At 40.0% G+C, this 22,661-nt stretch overlaps 1 protein-coding gene across 1 annotated transcript in view; it reads left to right on the top strand.

Annotated features, from left to right (window-relative positions):
- Nucleotides 1-16,086, top strand: part of cspg4ba (chondroitin sulfate proteoglycan 4ba) — a 28,648-nt gene extending 12,562 nt beyond the window's left edge. The window contains exons 4-10 of the mRNA XM_080433951.1: nucleotides 203-676; nucleotides 952-1,128; nucleotides 5,613-5,811; nucleotides 6,860-6,991; nucleotides 11,341-11,513; nucleotides 12,107-12,290; nucleotides 12,402-16,086. Of these exons, the coding sequence (XP_080290077.1) occupies nucleotides 203-676; nucleotides 952-1,128; nucleotides 5,613-5,811; nucleotides 6,860-6,991; nucleotides 11,341-11,513; nucleotides 12,107-12,290; nucleotides 12,402-14,455 (3,393 nt within the window). The 3' untranslated portion in view covers nucleotides 14,456-16,086. The remainder of the gene's footprint in view (nucleotides 1-202; nucleotides 677-951; nucleotides 1,129-5,612; nucleotides 5,812-6,859; nucleotides 6,992-11,340; nucleotides 11,514-12,106; nucleotides 12,291-12,401) is intronic.
- The last annotated feature ends 6,575 nt before the right edge of the window (nucleotides 16,087-22,661 follow it).

Genomic DNA, 22,661 nt, shown 5'->3' on the forward strand with positions numbered 1-22,661 from the left:
GTGCAGTATTTTCAGTAAGGTCTGAGGAAGAGCCTCCCGGCTCGAAACGTTACCAATAAATTAACCCACGATGGGAGCAGCATTCTGGTGTGCAGATTTTATAGTTTTTTCATGTTGAATTTTTGATCCAGAACCCAGCCCAGCAGGACAGGATATGCGTGCCTTTTGCCACTGTGTGACACCTTTTTCATTACTGTTCCAGGTCACTCATGAGGACAACCTGCCATCTGAGATCATATTCACAGTTAAGGCAGCCCCTTCTCACGGCTTTCTCCGGAGATTTGTCGAAACTGAAGAGCGATACGTAGGAACCAAACAGTCTCCCATTCGGACATTTTCGCAAGCTGACATAAATGCTGGAAACATTCAGTACATGCAGTCGGAACCCAACGAGGTCAACGACACCTTGACCCTGGACGCCACCAACGGTGTCACAAATGTCAACAGCATCAAGATTTCAATTGACATCATCCCACGCCTCATACCACTGCAGGTGTCCAATTTCACGGTAAACGAGGGTGCGTCCAAAGCATTAACACAGGAAGTGCTAAAGGTCACCAACCGACACTTTGCTGGAGTCAATTTCCTGTATAGTTTGACCGTACCCCCACAACATGGTCACATTGAGCACTCTCGTTACCCAGGTGTGGCCATAACCTCTTTCTCCAGGAGGCAGGTAAGATATTCTTAATGCATCAAATATATCATGACAACATTTTCATTGATGTTTTTTTTCTCCAATTTTTTTTTGTAATTATAATAATACATTTTAAAATTATTTACGCTTTTAATTGTGTTTAATTTTGGTCTTTGAATATAAAGGGATTTATTTTTTAAAACATGATACAGTACTTATCAATAGGGGGATTTCTGCAACACATTACTTCTCTACAGGTCAATACAGGTCGGTCCATCCGTCCTAATAATTTTCACCTCATTTCCCAATCACAGGTGGAGCATGAGTTTATTTACTATGTCCACGACAGCAGCGAGACCTTGAATGACAACTTCACTGTTGTGGCCAATGACACCGGCTTGAGAAAGCAGAGCATGGCAAGGACATTGTACATCCAAGTTACAGCCGTCAATGATGAACCTCCCGTTATTATAGCCAACAGGGTCCTCAGGGTGAGTATGTGATGCTGGCCTATATTTAAACCACAGGCTATTTTACTTCTGGCCTCATGGCTTCGTGCCAGACTAGCTTCATGTGGGTAGATCTCTAAATTGCCACGGCTGACTAGCTGTGGTAAAGTATGTTAGCTATGCGGAGGAGGATTCAGTTGGGCTGGCTATGCAGAACAGACATGGAAATACATTGTGAAGAGGCCCCAGCCTGCTTCACATAATCACAGGGAGGAGACAAAGCATTAATGGTTAATTTGTCCGCAAATTCTCCTAGCGTAAAATTGCTTTAATGGAATACTGGTTTGTTTGGGTTGTCTGGAAGTTACTTAGTTACAGTGTCATGCTTCTTGTGGGGGGGAAAAGTGTTCAAATAAATATCTATTGATAGCTGATACTACTGAAAATGTAGACCCATTTGCTTGAATTCCACATACTCATAGTCCTGGTGTTGAGTGACCTGCATCTTGGAAATACCACACTCATGGCCTCGTGGCCCCCTTTGCAGTTGTCTATTTGCTGTCTCTCCTCACTACTATTTACAAGACTTGTCAAAACCTAGTACAGTATATGGCTGGACCGTGTATGAAGTACTGGAGGGATTCAAATTATGCAGGAATGGTGGTCTATAAATAACAATGTCATTCAAAAATGTATGACATTTGTGGTAAAAGGGTTAATTTAAGACTAAGGCATTACATGTCATTAACACAATACAGTAAATTACCCTTTATATTGTCCTTAGCTTTGAATAGCATGCCCCCACCCAACCATCAGTTCTGTCTTGTCTGTCAATATTGCAGCCACATATATTTAATATTGTTGGAGGAGGGTTTTTTCATGCAGCCAATTCTCAAGATTTGATCCATATAGAGAAGATGTTGTAGTTGTTCACTTTTGGTTAGCACATTGAATATTCAAATGTCTGCCTAATAGTCCACTTGGTTTAGCCCGAGAATCCCATGCAATATGTGCATACCGTAGTTCACTGCTGACGTTTTAAACTACAGTGCTTAATGATAGCCTTATCGATATCTTGCATTTTGATTACCGGTAGTTATACAGAGTAATACAGAGTTTATCCTTTGCCCATCACAGTTGTTAAATTAATGAAAACAGATTTTTTAAATCTATGTTTTGGAAATCATTCAATTAACACAAGAGTATCAATGTAATTGTTTGAAAACTATTTGATGTTATCATGCACACACAATCTCAGCTAAAACCATTAACTAATGTATAGCTCTAAGCGTAAGTTCAATAAGGAAGATATCTTCTCTCTCGCTTTCATCTTTGCACTTTAGTTTCTTGCTGGCAATTCTCCACAAAAATCCTTTCATTCACAGCTTGAAGCGTGAACACTGTGTGTGCCAAAACATAAATGGTAATTTCCCCTGCAGGATTAACAAAGGTCTCCCTTCCCTACCTGTAACATATACAGTACATACCGTAAGTACAGGTCATCCCCTGTTGGATAGATTTTTACTTTACTCTGCTGGGCCGGATGGCTAGAGCTGGAGGGCCTATCTATTCGACTGGCTGAAGTACAGAGCACTACTCTGAAGCATGTTTTGACCAAAGGCCATAAATTCCTTTGGGCACTCACATACCGTAGGCTGTGCTGAAGAGGAGAGCCCTGTACAATTAACTTTACTGTAGACCAGCTTGAATAAATCCTAACTTGGTTTGATACATCTAGAAGTGGAGCAGGTGTGCTTCCTCTGCTTGCCTTATTTGGCCATGGGTGCTCAGCGGACAAGTAATACTCAGATAAAAAAAACACCTAGGTTGAAAAAGCGGCACTCAAAAATAAAATTGCAAGACGAATAGCTCAATTGGCCATTTCCTTTATTCCTCCACCTGCTAACGTGAAGGCTACACGCCGAAACGTACAGGTTTGGCATGCAAGCATTTTGTAAATTGAATTATCAGTAAGCATCCTCGATCAGTCTTGTCATAAGGGAATGTGACACCAGTGATCATAAGGTAGTTAATGTTTAAGCTCTTATTGTTTTGACTAGTTACACTTTGACTTGTCCCTAGGAAACTGTCCACAAGGTGGCTCTCTACCACCACACCTTTTGTGTAACATCGTTTTTTCTTTATTGTTCTTTACTTTATTTTCATTCTCAGTTACAAGAACTAGTAATTTGCTACAGACACTATGGTTTTCGTTCCATTTTTACCAACCATTTGATTACATCAACACTTAAAATATTACATTGATATTTTAAGTGTTAATTGAGAGACAAATATCCATTGCTATTCTCAGGATAAAATATGTAATATAGACCAGAGTGACATATGGCTTCTCTGTGGACGCATTATACAATACTGTCAACAGTGTCACCTCCAATCATAGTCATGCTGTGCTTTGTGGTCACAAGGTGCTTCCTCTCAGGCGCACACCACGCAATGGAATACACTGATGAGCAGGAAATACACATGTAAATGTATTGTAGTCAATATATTTTTGCTTCAAATACCACACTGTAAAATCCTCAGTGTTCATTTATCCACTTGTAACTCAGAGAGTTGTACAAATGTAAGACTGAGGATTTTGCTGGATGCGTTGTGCTCTTTATTTCCGTGCACAGAAACTTTGGATAATGCTGAAGTACTTTTATGGACGTGATCTGCAGCCGCTTAAAAGAAAACTGTATCCGGGTGACCAGTAGGGCCCTGCAGTGTTATGAGAATTGAAAGGGAGTCTTAATGAGCTGTGGAAATGGATCCTGTGTGTTTTTACTTTGAAATGGATGAGTCACACTGTTGTTTGTCTGAGTTGTGTGCCCCTGGGATGTCCTGTGAAGAGACTGATTACCAGAGGTGTAGTCATTCATAACCCAGACACACACACAGTAAAATCCCCAGTGTTACTTTAACTCTGAGAGAGTAAGAATGCAAGCACATGGACCCTCAATTGTTCATTTGTACACAACGCGGAGTTACAACTGGTTTTATTAACACTGAGGATTTTACTGTGTATGCTTGCAAGCTGACACACAGACTCAGCTGACACACAGCTTTGACCATCGTACGATGCCTGCATGTGTACACACACCCACACAAACATTTAAAGATGTCTATTCTCCCATGTGCACAGTGGATGTGGGTGGCCGGGTGCTAATGGATGAAGGACGCCATGCGGTGAAGTCATAGGAAGTCGATGCTAATTAGTTTTACTTGTGATGCATTCAGAAGAAAGCATGTTGCTTGAGGTTTGATATAATGGTAATGTAGTAGATTGTTTTCAGATTATGGTTTTTTTTTGTAAAGGAAAGAGAGACACACGCACAGCAGATAACTTTATCATTCATCTTAAGCACTTAAAGTTAAACCATATACGTTGTTGACTGGCGTCCCCCATGGGCCTGTTCTTGGGTCCCTCCTTTTTTCCCTCTACAACAAATCTCTTTGCGGAAAATAGCCCATCTACAAGCTCACAACACTTTGCATCCCAAGGCGTTGTGAACTTGTTGATCTGATATTTTTTGCAGAATGACTGCCTATCTGTGACATGCCCATAATAGTGACGCTAGGGTTCCATCCATGTGGTTAATATGAGAATGTGTCTATGTGACCGCCTGTGACCGACTAATAGGAGCATGTCATTTGATGTCTACTGCCTTATGGTTCAGCGCTCCTGTGTTCTATCAATGTGTCGATTCCAGTGGACATGCAGCTAGACAGACGCGCTGGCCTCGAGGCTTTTGGATGTACTTGGGAGGAAGCCATAATTGTGTCTCAGCGTTGCTGCATCCGCATCATCTTGTTTACAGTGCACAGCATCTTGTCATGTACAGTGTGGTGTGTCCACGTCTTGTTTACAGTGCACAGCTATATTTAGCCGTGTCATGGACAGTGCGGTGTGTCCATGTCTTTGAGTATGATGCCTAAAGAGATGCAGCCAGTTGCATTTCCTCCAGGTTAACCTTTGATGTAGTTGAGTGAGCATTTATCTACATCTTTCCTAGTTAGAGGTTATTTAGAGGCCATTCCGCTTTGCATTTGACTTTATTATTTCTTTTTATCAAGAAAGATCATTCACGTGGCTGTGCGGAAGTCTATGGGAAGGATTGCAGGATTCGAAACTATAGGCACAGACTTTGTTTTAACCAATTATGGGGCATCTATTTCTGTACTTTACTCTGTTCCATCCATACAAACCAGATAAAACAGCTCTTCACAGTTTTGAAATATGTGTGAAACTGTGAAATCAAAATGAGAAAATAAGTGAAAGGCGCAACTGACTTGATGAGGTGCCAGCCAACAAACATTAAGTGTATAAATGATGAGTTCCCGCATAGTTGCAACAATTTAGTGATACATAAACAAAGACACCTCCCTTTGTCAGTGTTAAACACTCAAATACATACTATCAGTATCGGGCCATATATCATAAACCCTCCAGACCAGGAGGCATTTAGTTTGGTTTAATTGTGGATTATGGATTATGGATTGTCCGTGTCTTCCCTTGTGTTCAGGTATGGGTGGCTTCTGTGACGGAGATCAGACCTGAGGATCTTGGTGTTCAGGACTTGGACACTCCACCGGAGGAACTGTACTTCATGGTGACTCCGCCCAGTAATGGCCACCTGGCCCTGAAGAGTGCCCCGATGAAGCCACTGCTCAACTTCACACAGGCTCATATAGACCAGGGACAGCTGCTGTTTGTTCACAAAGGTAAAGTCTGTCTCCACTTTGCTGCTTTTCTGTTCTGTCACCTGGTGTGTGTGTGTGTGTGTGTGTGTGTGTGTGTGTGTGTGTGTGTGTGTGTGTGTGTGTGTGTGTGTGTGTGTGTGTGTGTGTGTGTGTGTGTGTGTGTGAGCAGGTTCCCAAGTTGTCTGTGATTGGGGAAAATATTGTACATCTGTTTGTAGTTGATTTATTTTTCTGCTGTTGTGATTTGTTGTTATTCCTCCTACCTCCACTAGAGTATGCTGTTTAGATTTGCAAAGAAGTGTTGGCCTTGCAGAAGCGTGTCCATTTATGAACTGTACTTGATATGACCATGATGTATCGAATAACTATGTCTAGCAATGCAACTAAATTAGTTGTTGATCCGAGTAGGAATAAAGGTCAGGTTGAGTTGTTTGATAGCCTGGTACTGTTGATTTATGATGCCAGATAGGCTCTGCAAAAATGTTATGGTGTTGGCCTTAAATAGGCTTCTGTTTACTGTTCTGATGTTAATCTGCTTCAGCTTTGCCTGAACATGTACCATCACCAAAGGTTGTGAAGTTTGTTTGCTAGATCAAGACTTGCCCTTTACGGTAAAGGATACTGTATATGTCTTTGACATTGCCTTCTGCCATTACACCCCCAAGCCTTGCACACTTCACTCATAATCTTGTCACTTCTTGATTTTGAAAATCTAGATGTGAAGGCAGAGTATCATCTGATAAGAGTGACCTTATCTGTGGTTTGCAGAAAGCACACGCAGCTGTTTGTTTCACCATAGTAAGATACAAATAGAAGACTTCACAAAAATAACGTTGCAATAATCACACACAGTAGCGGTTAGAAACCTTTATATTTACAATTTAACCAGTGACTTACAACGGCTTGTGTAATTAGAGTGCTCTAGAATGTTCTATGAAGTAACTTGTATAGCAGGTAGACATTAAACATACAGTATTTAGTTTTAATATGCTTACAAGGGAAGGCTACCATGGGGTCTTTGAAAAGTTTGTGCTTCATTCCTCCTTTGTTTATTTTTTTCCTCACAAAGGAGCCATGTCTGGAGGGTTCAACTTCCAGGTCAATGATGGGGTGAACTTTACCCCCAGGCAGATCTTCAGCATCACTGCCAGTGCGTTGGTCCTCAGCTTGGAGAACAATCGCCCTCTCAAAGTGTTTCCAGGTAAAACCTCTCCTTCCTTTTTTACTTTTAGTTTTTTTCCAAACTGTTGGGCATCAGAGCCTATGTGGTGCGTGCCTTAACCACATGGTATCGGCACCCCATATTCCAGCTTTACTGGTGACTGGAGGGTGGTTGGTACTATATCTACGGTGCCCACCAACAAAGTGCCCGCCAAAAGGCCCTTGAGCAAGGCACTGTTCCAAGGGGCATTGAACCTGTGCTGCATAGATGTGTAGAGGACTGTGTAGGAGGGACAGATTTCAATTTGTATGACTTGCCAATAAAGTGATCATCCTCTTCTTAAAGGACCATTCAGTACGTATCTGCATCAATACATATCAGCCTATTCACAGCATCAACCATATTATCTTACATATTTAAAAAATAAAATAAAAGTGTTTTGACATTAATGGCTTCATTTTAAGATTTCTAAGTTTATTTCCATTTTCTCCAAAGTCTTTAAAATGTAACAGAACTTGTCTGAATATTCAAGTCAATGTAGAGCCAAAAGCATGCTTTGGAAAATGGTTATCAATGGGCTAAACATGGACATAACAATGGCGAGAGACAGGAAAGAGAGGGTGTTTTTTCTTCTTCTCCAGATTACACCACACACAGGAACTTAATAGTTCCTCTTTAATCAGTTCTCTTCCTTTTCAGGTCAGAGAAACTTTTCTCAGTAAAATCTTTTAACTGTGTGTGTGTGTGTGTGTGCGTGTGCGTGTGTGTGTGTGTGTGTGTGTGTGTGTGTGTGCGTGTTCCAATATATTTCAACCCATATACATTTAAGGGCAGCTTAAGCCCCCTTTCCACTGCAGCTTAAGCACCACACCACACCACACCACACCACACCACACCACACCACACCACACCACACCACACCACACCACACCGCATCAAAATATCTTCCGTTTCCATTACACAATATAAATGAGTGGCCAACTGTCCTGTATACAAATGCAAATCACCTGTGCACGTGCGGGTGAACCATTTGGTTCGGTATGAACCAAATTGATCCTTATAACTGATTATAATACAATATAAATTATAATGTTTTACAACTATGCTAATTATAATACACTATAATGGATCATAACAGATTATAATACAATATAAATTATAATAATTTAACTATGATAATTATAACACACTATAATAGATTACAACTGTGATCACAATACACTATAAAGTAGTATAATGTTTTACAACTATGATAATTATAACGCACTATAATAGATTACAACTGTGATCATAATACACTATAAAGTAGTAATGTTTTACAACTATGATAATCATAATACACTATGATAGATTATAACTGTGATTATAATACACTATAAATTATTATAATGTTTTACAACTATGATAATTATAACACACTAGAATAGATTTTAACTGTGATTATAATAATCTATAAAGTATTATAATGTTTTACAACTATATCCTGTTCTAAATAAAAAGTCGGTGAGTGATCAGTCATTATGAAGTGTTTGGCCCCGTTTGGCCTAGCTCAGACCTACCCAGGACTGGGTACTTTTTAGGCACCAGTTTAGTACCACTAACACACCACTCTACCCACTTCATTGTAGTGGAAATCGAGGCACAAGTGGACGGTGTGGTGTGGGGTAGGGTGAGGCCATGCATATGGAAAGCCGCCTTAGTGGCCTGGGTAGAGAGGTCGTCTAGTATTCTGAAGGTCCCTGATCCAGACACCTAACTCCTAACAGCTCCCCCCCGAGTGCTCATCATGACCATCTGAGCAGCCGTCTGGGTGAAACTGAATTTCCCCTGAGGGATTAATAAAGGTCTAACTACCTATTCCACACCTCACTGTGTGTGCTTGCTCTGAAGTGTCCAGTCCACACTGTGACAGCAGCACAGTGGAACCTTCCTACAGAAGCTAAAGAAATACCCAAATGCCTGCTTCTTAAGGATGTCTAGCTTTTCGTTTCCCTGTCCTAGTCTGACAAATGCATTTGCTGCATGCTGCAAGGAAACATAACCTGACTGTCTATTAAGGCTTGAAAAATAATTCAGTACTTTTAACTGGAACACTTAGTTCCAAAATATGACTTCACCCAAATCCCAGACTGGTTCATCACAAGCTGCAGTCATTGCTTTATTTAGGGAGCTTAGTCATTTCCCCCTTTTAAAATACTTGGGGTCTAAAAATAACCTGAAAATTTTTTTGTTTTTTGGAGTTTCTTTTTGGTCAGTCCTCATGTTGGCTAAGTCGACTGCTTTGCGAGTTAGATAGCGAGGCCTGTAAACAGTCAACTGGCACGGTCCACTGAGGTTTCCAGTCACTGAGTGAGTGGGTACTTGAAAACTTGCAACTGAGTGGCAGCTTTATTTTCCCTCTGCACCAGTATGCCTGGCAGGGAACAGAGGTTGGTGGCAAGGGAGGCTTTTGACAATGAGTGGCTTTGATGCTAGAGAGGAGAAGGGTGACAAAGGGAAGGGAGACGCTTTCACATTTCCACGTTTCCTATTTACTACAAGATTTTAGGGGCCTTGTGGAAAACTCAAAACTGTGACTTCACTGTAAATGGCTGCGTCAGCACAAATGAGGAAGCCTGTTTATTCCAATAAACATTCTGATATATTCTCACAGAATAGCATATACTCTTTTTATTAACATCCTCATTCCTGATAAAGCGGAACAAGGATTCGTAACGCAAATGAATCAAAGGGAGGAAAATCCGCAGCTTCGATGGATTACCTTTTATTTGAAGTCCCTCATCTATTCTCCACAGACATTTACTTCAGAGCTCATTTAGGCTAAGTTTGTGATCTTTTACCAGTTGCTTACTTTGGGCAAGTGCTTGGGCTCTTGGGCTGCTTACTCGTGTAAGCATTTACATGAAATGTTCCATTCCAATGTATTTCAAAGCTGTGTTGAACAGTTCCACAAATAGCTTGACAGTTCGCTATACAATATCAGTTAGCTTGTGTAGGTTTAGTCATGCACTTTTCTACATGGAACAAGCACAGGGGCAGAGCTTGCCTTTCCAGTATGGGTACTACTGACTATTATTACTAACTATTATGCAATAGGAAATTAGGAATATGACAAAATCTTATTGGCAAAGTTTAGATATTTTACAAATAAAAAGAGCAGGATGTGACAGACACTCATGGCAGTTGAGCGCAGGTTGTCAGGTGCATTTTAAGTAGAAGTAGTCGTTCATGGTGAGATTGTAATCTCTGCAGGTCAGTGCAACAGAGTAGTCCTGCCTGAATACTTGCCTTACGTCTCCCTTTGGATGAGTGGTAGAGGTTTGGTTTCCAATGTGCGAGACCCAGGTTTGAATCCAGGTAGCTACTGTATACTAGCACTTTATGTTAAATGCGGTTAAGCAGCACAGTGAAAATGTCTCTGCTGCTGCTCCCTCCAACGCTAAGGAGGTTTCCAGAGAGAGAGAGAGAGAGAGAGAGAGAGAGAGAGAGAGACTCACTGCTGCATTTCACTGTTATCATTGTCTCATTGTTTGTTATCCACTTGTTTTCATTATCACAATATTGCTTGTTATTCACTTATTATTGTTAGGATGTGTGTTATTCACTTGTTGTCTCTGTATACATAATGTTGTGACTTGTTTTATGTTATATGTGTGCGTTGGCAATGTAAAACACATTTTATCATGCCAATAAATCATTTTGAATTGAATTGAGAGAGAGAGAGGGAGTGAACGTGTAAAGTGATAAATGAATCCCTCCCTATCCCCAGTTTACATTGCTTATCAGCTCACTTAAATTCATCTTCAGAATGAGAAGCACCTCATTCCTGTTTGTCTTCATTATTCCATGGAGGTGTTTCCCCTTTACTCTCCCCCTCTGTCCAAGCATTGTGAGACCAGTGCTCACAGGGAGCTCATCCATTTTAATGTGTTGTTTGGATTTTATGCAACACACTCAAATGTAGTTGTGTTTTGCTATAAAATGTCTGTGTTGTCTGCAGTATAACTTTAATTTGACACATCAAAGGGGGTTTGCCCGCCTATTCCAGACATTGTTTAGCGTAATGTGCCGTTGGAAGATGTGAAATGCTTCCAGAGAGAACTTTTTTTTGCTCAACTCAAAGCAGCCACACACAAATGTTAACGTGGCCATAATAAGCACAACGCCAGACAATGTGCTATGTTGTTCTATTCTATGTGTGAGACTGACCTCTAATGACTCTGTTTTATATATTTTGCAACTACTCTATTTTGAATAAAGTAGTGTGAAAGAAAAAACAGATATGTTGTGCCAAATGATCCCCACAGCTAATGTGAAATGACATAGATGTTACTTTACCATGCTATTAATTTCTTCACCCTCAACTCCTTCCCCTTCTTCACGCCTAGGCTCCTCAACACCAATCACAAGGGAGGATTTGCAAGCAATGACCAATGACAACAGTGGCACCTCCAACCGCACGATAACGTTCAGTGTGATTCGTCGTCCTAAACTGGGGAGGCTGGTGACCATACAGCCTGATAATTCCACTCTGGACATCTCCACCTTTACACAGACTATGGTAAGGCATGGCATGGACATCCACATAAAAATAATCTGTACGAGTTATGTCTTGTAGAAAATGCAAAATGCAAATCCAGTCAGGCACAAATGGGCACAAATGAGATGCATCATGGAATCCAGGGAAAAATACGTTTCAAGAGTTATTGGCCTAAATGTGAAGCGACCTTTTATAGTGCCACCATGAGGCCGATTTGAACATTTTGATTGATTCCTTGGCTTATTGGAAGTGTGCGTACAAAGTTTCAATTCACACTGATCGGTCCAGTTGTGCCGGAGATTAGCTCTGTTCACACAGACACACACATAGACGGACAGGGGCGAAAACCTAATCTCTGGCCTGGTGGAGATAATTAAACTGGAGTTTATCTAAACTAAAGGTGTCATGTGAAACTTTCATGTGAATTATTTGTGGTGATGGCATGGTGTTATTTGGTTAGTGGTTAGCTAGTTGAAATTATTTAGGACCCTGTGTAATTTCTGGCTATTCTCTGACATCCTTTCTTTTGGTAAGATTTACAATGGACATTTACACTGTTTTTGTGCATTTTGATCAATGTGAACTTTTCTTGGATTGTGCTGTGTGTACCTCAGGTGGACAAGAAAGAGGTGGTGTACATTCAAAGTCCCATAGAATCAGTGGGATGGGCAGCCATGGACTCTATGACTTTCTCTGTGGCATCACCTCCTGCATCTCTGGACACTCAAACCTTTAAAATAGACATTTCCTATGAGAATGCTGGGCCTGACTGCAAGACACTGCTACTAGCAAACACAGGTGTGGATAACCACTGAATGTTTTTCCTCATATTTAAAGGAATATTAGCTGGTGTTGTCCTTGGTGATAAAGCTTTTCTCTTTTTCTTAAATGTTTTGAAAATGTCATCAGGTGCCGTGGTAACAGAAGGGGAGAGTGTTGTGATCGATGAAACAAAGCTGGATGCCTCAAACCTCATGTCCAAGCTGCCAACGCCTCAGCGGAGCTCCCACGAGGTCTGGTTCCAGGTCAAATCTCTGCCACAGCACGGTGTCATCGTGGTCGGTGAGAGAAACCTCACCAGAGAGAAACCTAACTTCTCCCAGTTCATTGTTAACAAGTACGGTATCACCTACAAGCATGACAATTCAGAGACCACTCTGGATTTCTTTGTCTTTGACACGTGGGTGAATTCCAAGGGGAAAGCGGCTCAGCGCCCCATAGAGGACAGTGACGTTGTAGAGGAGCGGTTCAACATCACCGTCACTCCCGTAAATGACCAGCCGCCAGTTCTGAAGACCAAATCCCCAAGCTTGCGCGTCGTTCAAGGAGATACGGCGGTCCTTAGGCCTGAGAACCTCAAGGTCGAAGATTTGGACAACCCTCCTGATGACATCACGTTCTCTGTGATTAGCAAGCCCAGCAATGGGTACTTGGCTCTCGAAGGGAATATGAATGAACCTGTAGTGGCCTTCACGCAAGCCCAAATCAACAATGGAAGTGTGCACTTCATCCACGATGGAAGTCCTGCCTCAGGTGTTTTTTATTTTAGTGTTACTGACGGACATCACAAGCCAGTCTACAAACTCTTTAATCTAGAGGTGACAGAGATAATTATTTCATTGGTTAACAACACTGGCTTGATAATTGAGCAAGGCGAGACATCAGTTTCACTAAATCAAAACAACTTGGCTGCAGTTTCCAATGGGAAAAACACTACCATTCACTACCAGATTACAAAGCCTCCAGATTTTGGCAAGATTTTAAGGGACGACAAAGAGGCCACACAGTTTGAACAGGAGGACCTACAAACTGGAAGGCTGACCTACCATATGGTGACCCTTTCCTCTGCTGAGGACAGCTTTGAGTTCATTGCCCTCACTTCAGAAGCTAACCTAACCGGCCTTGTGCTCAACATTACTGTTAAACCTTTGATACAGTTTGGCAAAGATTTGAAGATTCCCAATGGCATTCCTGTCAAAGTAAACACTGATTTCTTCAATGCCGCCAAACTTGCTAACATAAGTGACAGTGATCCTGTTTTTGATATAGTTTTCCAACCAAAGTATGGGAAAGTGGTTTGGACAAAATCGAAAACGTCCAAGCATGCTGTACCAGTTGAATCATTCTCCTTGCAGGACATGAGGCAGGGAAAAGTCACCTTGGAAGTGAACGCCAACATGACAGGAATTCAAGAGCTAAATGACTCACTGGTGTTTGTCCTGAAAGCTGAGAACATCCAACCCGCAAAAGCAGTGTTCCATTTCACTGTTGTGCCGTATGACCCGCTACTTTTCCCCACCACAAAGAGTCCAATCCCACCCACCACACCTTTCCTTCAAACGTTGAACCAGACGGACAGAATCGGAACAGCTTCACCAGCCTTATCATCGACCGTCGTCGCCACACAGCGGCCGAACAAAAACCAGCAGAAGCCTAAAGGACGCAACCGCTGGGGTAACTCCAACCGGACTGACACTTTCGGTACGACTCTTGGTAGACCGACTATTGGGACGGTGGACATTCCCTACAGGATCACACCGGTTCGGGTGGAGTCCTACCCGCAGAAAAGTTCCAACCCCCTCCTGGTCATCTTACCTCTGTTGGCACTGCTGCTGCTTGTAATCATCTTCGTCGTCCTGGTCGTCCTGCTTCGACGCCACAGGCAGAGGAAGCAGAAACCCGTCACTCCAAAGCCCCCGCCGTCACCAGTTCTACCAAGCGGTCAGTCCTATCAGGGCCAACCACAGAGAAGCCCAACAGTTCCTACGGTGACCGTCACCCCACTGAGCCCGAGTTGCCCAAGCAGCCCGCTCCTCGAAAGGCTATGGACACCGAATCACGGCATGGTTTTCAGCACCCTCGAATCATCCATTCCATCCTGGAGCAACACCGACTCAGTGGCTTCTTCGCAACTTATTAGAACCACCACTCCACCTCTTCAGAAGAATCAGTATTGGGTATGATCTTGAGCAAACATTTGTTACATTTATGAGTTGGGGAATTCTGCTGATCGTTGACTGCAACTCACAAAGTGTTTGTATATTGTAGTGAAGTTGGATAAATATTTTTTTACTACGATTATGATGCCCTTCAAGTGCAATAGAATAATCAGCAGTGTTGGGGTAATGCATTACTTCATGCATTATGTGATATTACTTTCATGAGTAACAGTAAGTAATGTACCCCTTTCAAGAACTGCTACTTATAAAGTTTTAAGCTTCTAATGAATTCATGCACACTAAGGACAATGTCTAAATAGTGAATGGTAATTGCTATTTAGACTTTTATTCAATTTATCAAAATACCATTTGAAAATAGATGACACTGCAGCTTGTCCCAAACCAAGCAACAGTTACATTTTTCTGTGGCTAACTGTCAAGCAGTTCTTTGTGCAACTAGCAGCATTAGACCTACCAGAGATTCAGGACAACCAGCTTTGAGTATCAAACAACTCTTATTGTGCCTGCCCGAGTGTATTTCAAATGACATCTACCCATTATTTAACCAAATAACATTGTCCACAAAATGTGGAACATTTATCATGAAAAAGTATGCAAATTAACCATAAGCCATTAAGCATGTTCTTATTTTTATATTTGGCTAACTGTTGACATCCCTTTGAAAACTGTTAACTTTTACACAGATCACTTAGTTTTCTGGACATCTCTCTAGTTGACTACTTGCAAAGGAGTTATTACTATGACTCAAACCTAAAAACAGTTTGATACTCAAGTTTAGTCGAGTTGCTAATGCTAACCTTGTTACTTGTTCCTCATGCACATTGAAATCTTGCGGGCGATGATAGTCAGTTTGCCTGAGTGTAAAAGAAAAGGTAAAGACCAACTTGAAACTGTGAATTGATAAGAAGACTGGTGCATAGATTTATTTTTAAGAATTTCAATTGATTGTGCACATTTTGTATTTTTGTTATGTATTATACTTATATCCTAGCAGCTCATTTTGTAAACTCAGGTATTTTGTTAATTGTATTACACCCTCACATTACTGTAATTGATTGCACAAGCTGTAATATATTGAGGTCTTTAAGCATCAGTACCTCTTTTAGAGTCCTAATCACTGTCGTTAAGGGTCTTTGAAGTCCCTTCAAATGAATTTAAACTAACTGGTTTTGTACCAGTATTAATCTGTTTAATCTGTTTTGTAAACTATTTTTGTTGTTATTTTTTTATCATTACCACTTTTTTGTTATTATTTTATTACGCACAGTATTTTATTCTGAACTTTCTCAAGTGTATAAGAAAATTCTAACCATTGAGGGTAAACATGCATACAAAATAAACTATATTCTGACCTGGTATATCTCAGGCTTAAAGATTTACAGAATTTAACTTTAACTAATGTCAAGGATGCCAGTATGCCTATGTAATGTGTAGTGCCAGGTTGGACTGAAATTAGACTGTATTTGTTCATTTAAATATTGTCTACAGAGATATGTAGTTCGACATGGTCCCAGAGAGACAAATGGTATTATTCCATGCCAGTAATACCACCATAGAAGTATTACAAAACCTTTAGAAAAATAATTGGTGGACCCTTGGAATAACAGAACTAGGGCTGCAACTATTGATTTTCTTCTTAGCGATTATTCTATTGATATTTTTTTTTTATTATTTTGAATAACCGAGAAGCATGTTTTTTATATACTATATATAATATGTTTATGTGTATATATATATATATATATATATATATATATATATATATATATATATATATATATATATATAAATGCATACACAAATTAATTCTGATAGATTTTTTTTAGACCGTAATCGACTAAATTGATTAGTCTGATTAACAACTTAAGCCCTATTTTATACTTCGTTTTACAACGGTGTCACACAAAAATAGCCGATCAAGCTCTCAACGGCCGATGCAATGCGTTGAGCTTGTGGATCTGCTATTTTCGGTATTGTAAAAAAAAGATGTCCAATTAACTATAACTTTGAACTGCTAGATTATAGTAGTTAACATTGAGCAGATGCTGAGAGAACACTGAGCCAGAATTGAGAAACCAGTTTGTATATTTTCCTGTGATATTTTACATATGAGGACAGGCTATTGTAAGGAATAGGCTGTTTACATGTGCATTCATCTGCCAGAACATATTCATGACTAAATACAACCTGAAAATCTGGTTTGTTGACTAATATCAGGTTACTATGGGTATCGTTTACTGTACTGACTGAAAAATATAATACTCAGCGTTGTGCTATAACACAGTCACAGTCAAAGAAATAACAGTGAATAGGCCTACTGTATGACAGCACGGGGTCATTTTCAGGGGGTTGTTCAAGTACAGATTTTACTGTTCCAAGCAGTTCCATCTCAGAGAAATGTCCTACTCTGGTTTCTATTTTGGATATTTTGTTACGTTCAATTTCACTGATAGCTCTGCTTGCACATAGTACATACACCGTAGGAACTATCAAATTATTAAATGGAGAAGTATTTCCTGACAAAAGTGTTGCTGCAATTTTGTAATTGACAAGCCTGTTTGGCCTGCATCCTCAGGTGCTTGCCATGGTCTCCTGTGGTCCCTGTATGATCAACAATTCAAGGTTCTGACACTGTAATAATCTGTATGCTGTAAATCAAAGGTACTCTTAAATGAGTTATGTATATGTATCTCTTTCTTTCTTTCTTTTTTTCCCTTTTTTTTCCGGGGGGGTTGGTGATGGCTGATCTTAAGCAGTCATACCTCCACTGAGTGAAACTAATTTGACTAAGTTGGGTGTGACTAATCAGGGCTGATTTATCCTACATAACTACATCAATTAGCTTGATGCACAACAGGTATGCGGTCACACCCAGCTCAAGTCTAATTATTTTTGCCTCAGGCTAGGTGTAACTGCTTAAATCAGCCATCACCCACCCTATAGTCTACATCCTGCATATATTTGTAAATATGATGTAACCTCCTATGTCACTGAAGTGTCATATTTATTTATACCATAGATTTGTAATAAACCACTATTAAGTGTGTGTAAGTTTGATTGTTTATGGACCACATAATAGTATTTTTTTCCACTCCTGCCAACTTTCTTGTTTTGCTGTCAGAAAGGGCTTAAAAGTAAGATACACATTGTATTTAGTCTAGTTGGCTTGAGAAACTGCTGATCATTGCCTATCTAAAAATACCTTACTTCATTATGTTTCAGATCAGTTATCGCCTTTGCAATGCATCCCTCTCACACTGTTGTAGACTAATTGTAGCCTGCTCTTTCGGCAACAAAAGAAGCAGTGGAGGAAAGGTCCAATTAGCAACAGATTAATTACCATTATCACATTCTTTCGTTTCCCTTAATTACAATGATTTCTGTATCTTTGTGTCTTGGTAAAAAACATCTGCAAGAGTTTATTCTATAATTTTTTTTTACTAGTTTGGGCCACAATCTTTGAACATCTCAACAGCTGTTGTGGTAAAAGTCAGATAAACAAGTAGTTTAATTAGAAACTAGAAAAAGTGCTCCTCGGAGCACAGGTCTCCGCCAGGTCAGGTACGTTATTGTGGCCTCCTGGTGACGCTATAATAGGCCAATGTGAAAAGGGTGCCATTTATTCTTAGGTCTTTCACGGCAATCAGACACTGCATTCATGATTTGAGGCATTTTGTTCCAAAAATGTGTTTTGCTAAATTAGACCTGCTGGTGGCGCTATAACAGGCCAATGTGAAAAGGGTGGCATTTCTTCCTCGGCCTAGTGGGAATGTGTGTGTGAAAATTCACGGAAATCGCAAGCTGCGTGCATAGTTTGAGGCTTTTTGTTCAAAACGGACCAATCCTGCAAACTTTGGAAGCCAACCATTGGCAATGAGGATGGAATATGGGAAATCGGACAGATTTGTGTTGATCACATGACTATAGAGATACTGTGTACCGATTTGCATGACGTTTGGATAAAATCTGTAGGAGTAATGTTAAAAAAAGGGTTTTGCACAAATCGGCCTCCTGGTGGCGCTATAACAGGCCCATGTGAAAAAGATGGGGCAGAGGTTCTGAATTGGCATCCAGGGAGTGTGTGTGCAGTTTCGGAGCGACCGGGGCAACGGTGCCAGAGATTAGCTGCTAACACACAGACAGGACGGACGGACGGACAGGGGCGAAAACATACTCTCTCGCCATGCTTTTCGGCCTGGCGGAGACAATAAAAAAACAGAATAACCTTTTTCTTCTTTTTAAAGAGATGAGAGTCAGTCCACATGACTCACAGCATGATGCACACAATCAAGCCTATCAGTTACTGGAATCAGACACACAGTAGACAAGGGACGTCATCCTTATGTACACATGCTGTTTATTAAAGCCCTACAGTATATACTACATCGTATGACAAATAGCGAAAGTTGCTGATCTATAAGCTAAAAATAAATTATCGTCTCGCAATGCTGTTTTAGAAAAGGGAATTGAAAACATGAATGATTTAGACAATTTAGACGCCAGGCAGGGTAAATGTGGTTAAATATTAACCCATTAAAACTGGGAAAGCATCTGTGTAATTTTAGAATTTTGCGTTGCCTGTTCAAAAATAGCAGATTATGCTGTATACAAGCTTTTACATCTGCCATTTTTGAACATTTGTAAACAATCTTGAAAGTGTGAGAGCGGATTCGGAAGGCATTTGTAGAATCGGCCGCAGGTCTTAATTGGTTGAATTGATGAAAATATACATAAGATAGACTCTAACCTAAAATAGAATAGCATCTTTTCGAGAGCACCAACAGTCACACGTGGTGAGCTGAATGCTACCCTTGACAGTAAACGGGCTAATTGGAATAGTGCGTAATTATGTCACAGCTGAACTGCAAACCAAGCACCAAGTACATTTACTTAAGTACTGTACTTAAGTACAATTTTGAGGTATTTGTACTTTACTTGAGTATTTCCAATTTCCAATACTTTTACTTCTACTCCACTACATCTCAGAGGCAAATATTGTACTTTTACTCCACTACAATTATTTTAAAACTTTAGTTACTAGTTACTTTTCAGATGTAAATTATGATATAATGAAACATCCATTAACCACTTTAACCCTATTTTATACATAGGCTATTTGAAAATAGCCGATCTACAAGCTCTCAACGTGTCGCATCGCGTTGTGAGCTTGTAGATCTGCTATTTTCAAATATTTAGTACTTTTACTTTTGGTACTTTAAGTACATTTTGATGCCAATACTTTTGTACTTTTACTCAAGTAAATTTTGAATTCTGGACTTTTACTTGTAACAGAGTACTTCTATATTGCAGTATTGGTACTTTTACTTAAGTAAATAATTTGAGTACTTTTTCCACCACTGCCAAGCACACTGGTGTCAAGCCACAGGGTCCAGAAGAGCTTCATGGGGTTTATGCAAGTTCAACTTATCACAGCATTATTTCAGTAAGAGGAAACAGCTGAACAACATGTACATTATCAATTTCCACAATTATCCTGACTTCTGAGTTTGAGCTATACACGCATTTTATTTGAACGTGTATTTCACGTTCTTTTTATTCTGCCCAATGCGAGTTGCCCAATGCCATATTTTGCATATTTATTGAGGATGTTACTTACCATTAGTAAGCCTATGTTAGCACTTCATTTGCTAATACCAGTGCCAGAAGCCACACAGGGAACAGCATGTGACCTGCTATAATGAGAGTAATTACACACCAATTGGCCTTCACAATCGACACGTTGGATATCTGTGTCCTAAGGCACAGGGAGATGAAGTTCTTGCTATAATAACCTGCATTTTTCTCCTGACGTCTGTTCAGCTCAGCAGACCTTTTCAGCAGCACTACTAGAAAGATGAAATGATAATGATAGTGGTATCAGGTTGAGGCAGCGCTGGAATTTCACTGATAGCATACGATACTTGAACTATAGAGCATGGAAAGGGCCTGTGGGAGATAATCTGTTTTAGGGGATCAAAGAGTCTCTCTCTCTCTCTCATACAGTACATGAAAATAATAACATATTAAAATAACTGATCTGATGTATAGTTATTTTGAGCAAATGACACTGTCATCACTTATCATACTAAACCAAAGGTCCTCAGACAAAGATACAAGTATAGGAACAAATACTCCACATGTTGTTTTTGAGTGTTAACACCATGGCTCACAACATGTTGTAATTATGCGATAACAGATTGTCTATGAGCTGGGTCTTCATGTTCTTATTTATGAACGCTGAATATGTAAATCACAGTACTAAAACTCCATATGATGTGCACCAATTTCCACACGCCACTTCACATTCTAGTTATTGTCTGAAAACAATGTTGCCTGGGGTGCATGGCCTGTTTGACCTGTTTGACACAATGCGAGGTTTACTGTCTTTGTGTCGTGTAAAAAAGGATTAGATCCCATCAACATACTTAACATTTACAGGTGTTCAATGTCACAGTGTAGTTCAAATGTCCCCAACCAACCAACCAACCAACCGAGAAGATAACCTTTTAAAGGGGCATGAAACCCTAGGCTGATTTTGAAGTTAGTTTTCCGCTTCAGGTTAAAAACTACAGCAAGGTAAAAACATAAGCATAACACTGGCCTTATAGTACACAGTGATGTAAGCAACACAGCTGCAGCTAATAAAATGGATAATTGGTGTGTAAGATTTTAGTTTTTTGTGTCAATACTGTATCATGCTTACACATTGGCATGCCCTTGGCTCTGGACACTATATGGAAATCGAACACACTCATTATTAATTTGTTTGCTGCCACTGTGTTGCGTACTAGTCTGCCATGTTTTTAATCTGCTGTAGTTTCTAACCTGAACTGGAAAACAGACGACAAAATCAGCCTGGGGTTTCATGCCATCGTCTCACACCATGGCTGAAAATGTTTTTCAAGCAACTTCTAGAACAACACTGACATCAAAGAATTTAAACAAGCTTCTGTAAAGTCTTTACAGTAGAATGCCAAAATGTGACGTCATTCATTCAGGAATGCTGTGTTAGATTACCATAGGCTTGGATAGTCTGGAGTGGAACTGAATGTAGGGAATGCAAAGCATGATGTATCTAGGCCTTCCAAGACTCTGTGGTCTACTGGCCCAAAAATAATAAAAATAAATCAAGGTCAGGGTCACAAAATAGTTAAAGGTTCATAATTTAGGTGCAATCTGCAAAAAAAAGCAAAAAATCATATGTCTTCATCACTTGGTTTGACGTCACATTGCAAAACATTTTGTCTTGTGATTATACATTTATCACAACTGCTGAATCATCATAGATTATAGTGAAACATCATTCCTGAACTAGCCGCTGACATTGTACTTAACACACAAAAAGCTCAGTTATGTCCTATAGAGGAAACTGAGGAAGGGAAACTGCTGACATCAGGGTTTAAAGTTCCTAAATGGTTGTCTGGACATGGTCACACACTCACTTGATGACACTGCTTGATGACACTAGCATTCTGGAATGTTGCGTGGGAACAATGACAATCCTTAGCATTGTATTTACTTTTTAATATACAGTATGTGTATGCTGTGTATGCAAACGACTGTGGAGGTTTTATACATATTTTTCACTTTAAAGTTGGCCTGTTCTTTTCATATATTTCATATATAACATACAGAAATATCTCAATTCAGTTTTCAATAATGTAATTACAACTTATTTACCTTTTTGTATAAAACATGAGCTTATTGCCCTTGAATCACCTGTTGGATATAATCATTATGCAGAAGTTTCAGTACTGGACATTTCAAGGGTTTTTCAGATTACTGTGTAATCTGAAAAATACCACTGAATGTATTCTTCAAAGCTTAATACAACATCTGATGGAATTTGGAATCTCACTTAGCAGTTCCAAAGATAATGAAGGCCTTCTTTCCAGGAGATAGAGAAACAACAAAGTATGGCTTCCTTCACAAGCAATGCATTACGGCACGTTTTGATTTGCCAATGTGATGCAGCCATGTACATTTATGATCTGCTGGGGAAAGGATTAGCTAAATGTGATTCATGGACAGAGCTTTCCTTGGCAGTTGGCAGTGAGTGGAGCTCTGCAGATGGGAAACATGATTTATTTTGTTTATTTCTTTGTAGACCATATTAATTCCACGGGAATTCAGGAAATTCCGTTTTCAGCTTCACTCTGTTGATGGCTGCTCAGATGTTTATTGTGAGCACTGGGGGGGGGGTTATGAA

This window comes from Gymnoscopelus braueri (assembly GCF_963280865.1).
Source record: "Gymnoscopelus braueri genome assembly, chromosome: 7".
Lineage (NCBI taxonomy): Eukaryota > Metazoa > Chordata > Actinopteri > Myctophiformes > Myctophidae > Gymnoscopelus > Gymnoscopelus braueri.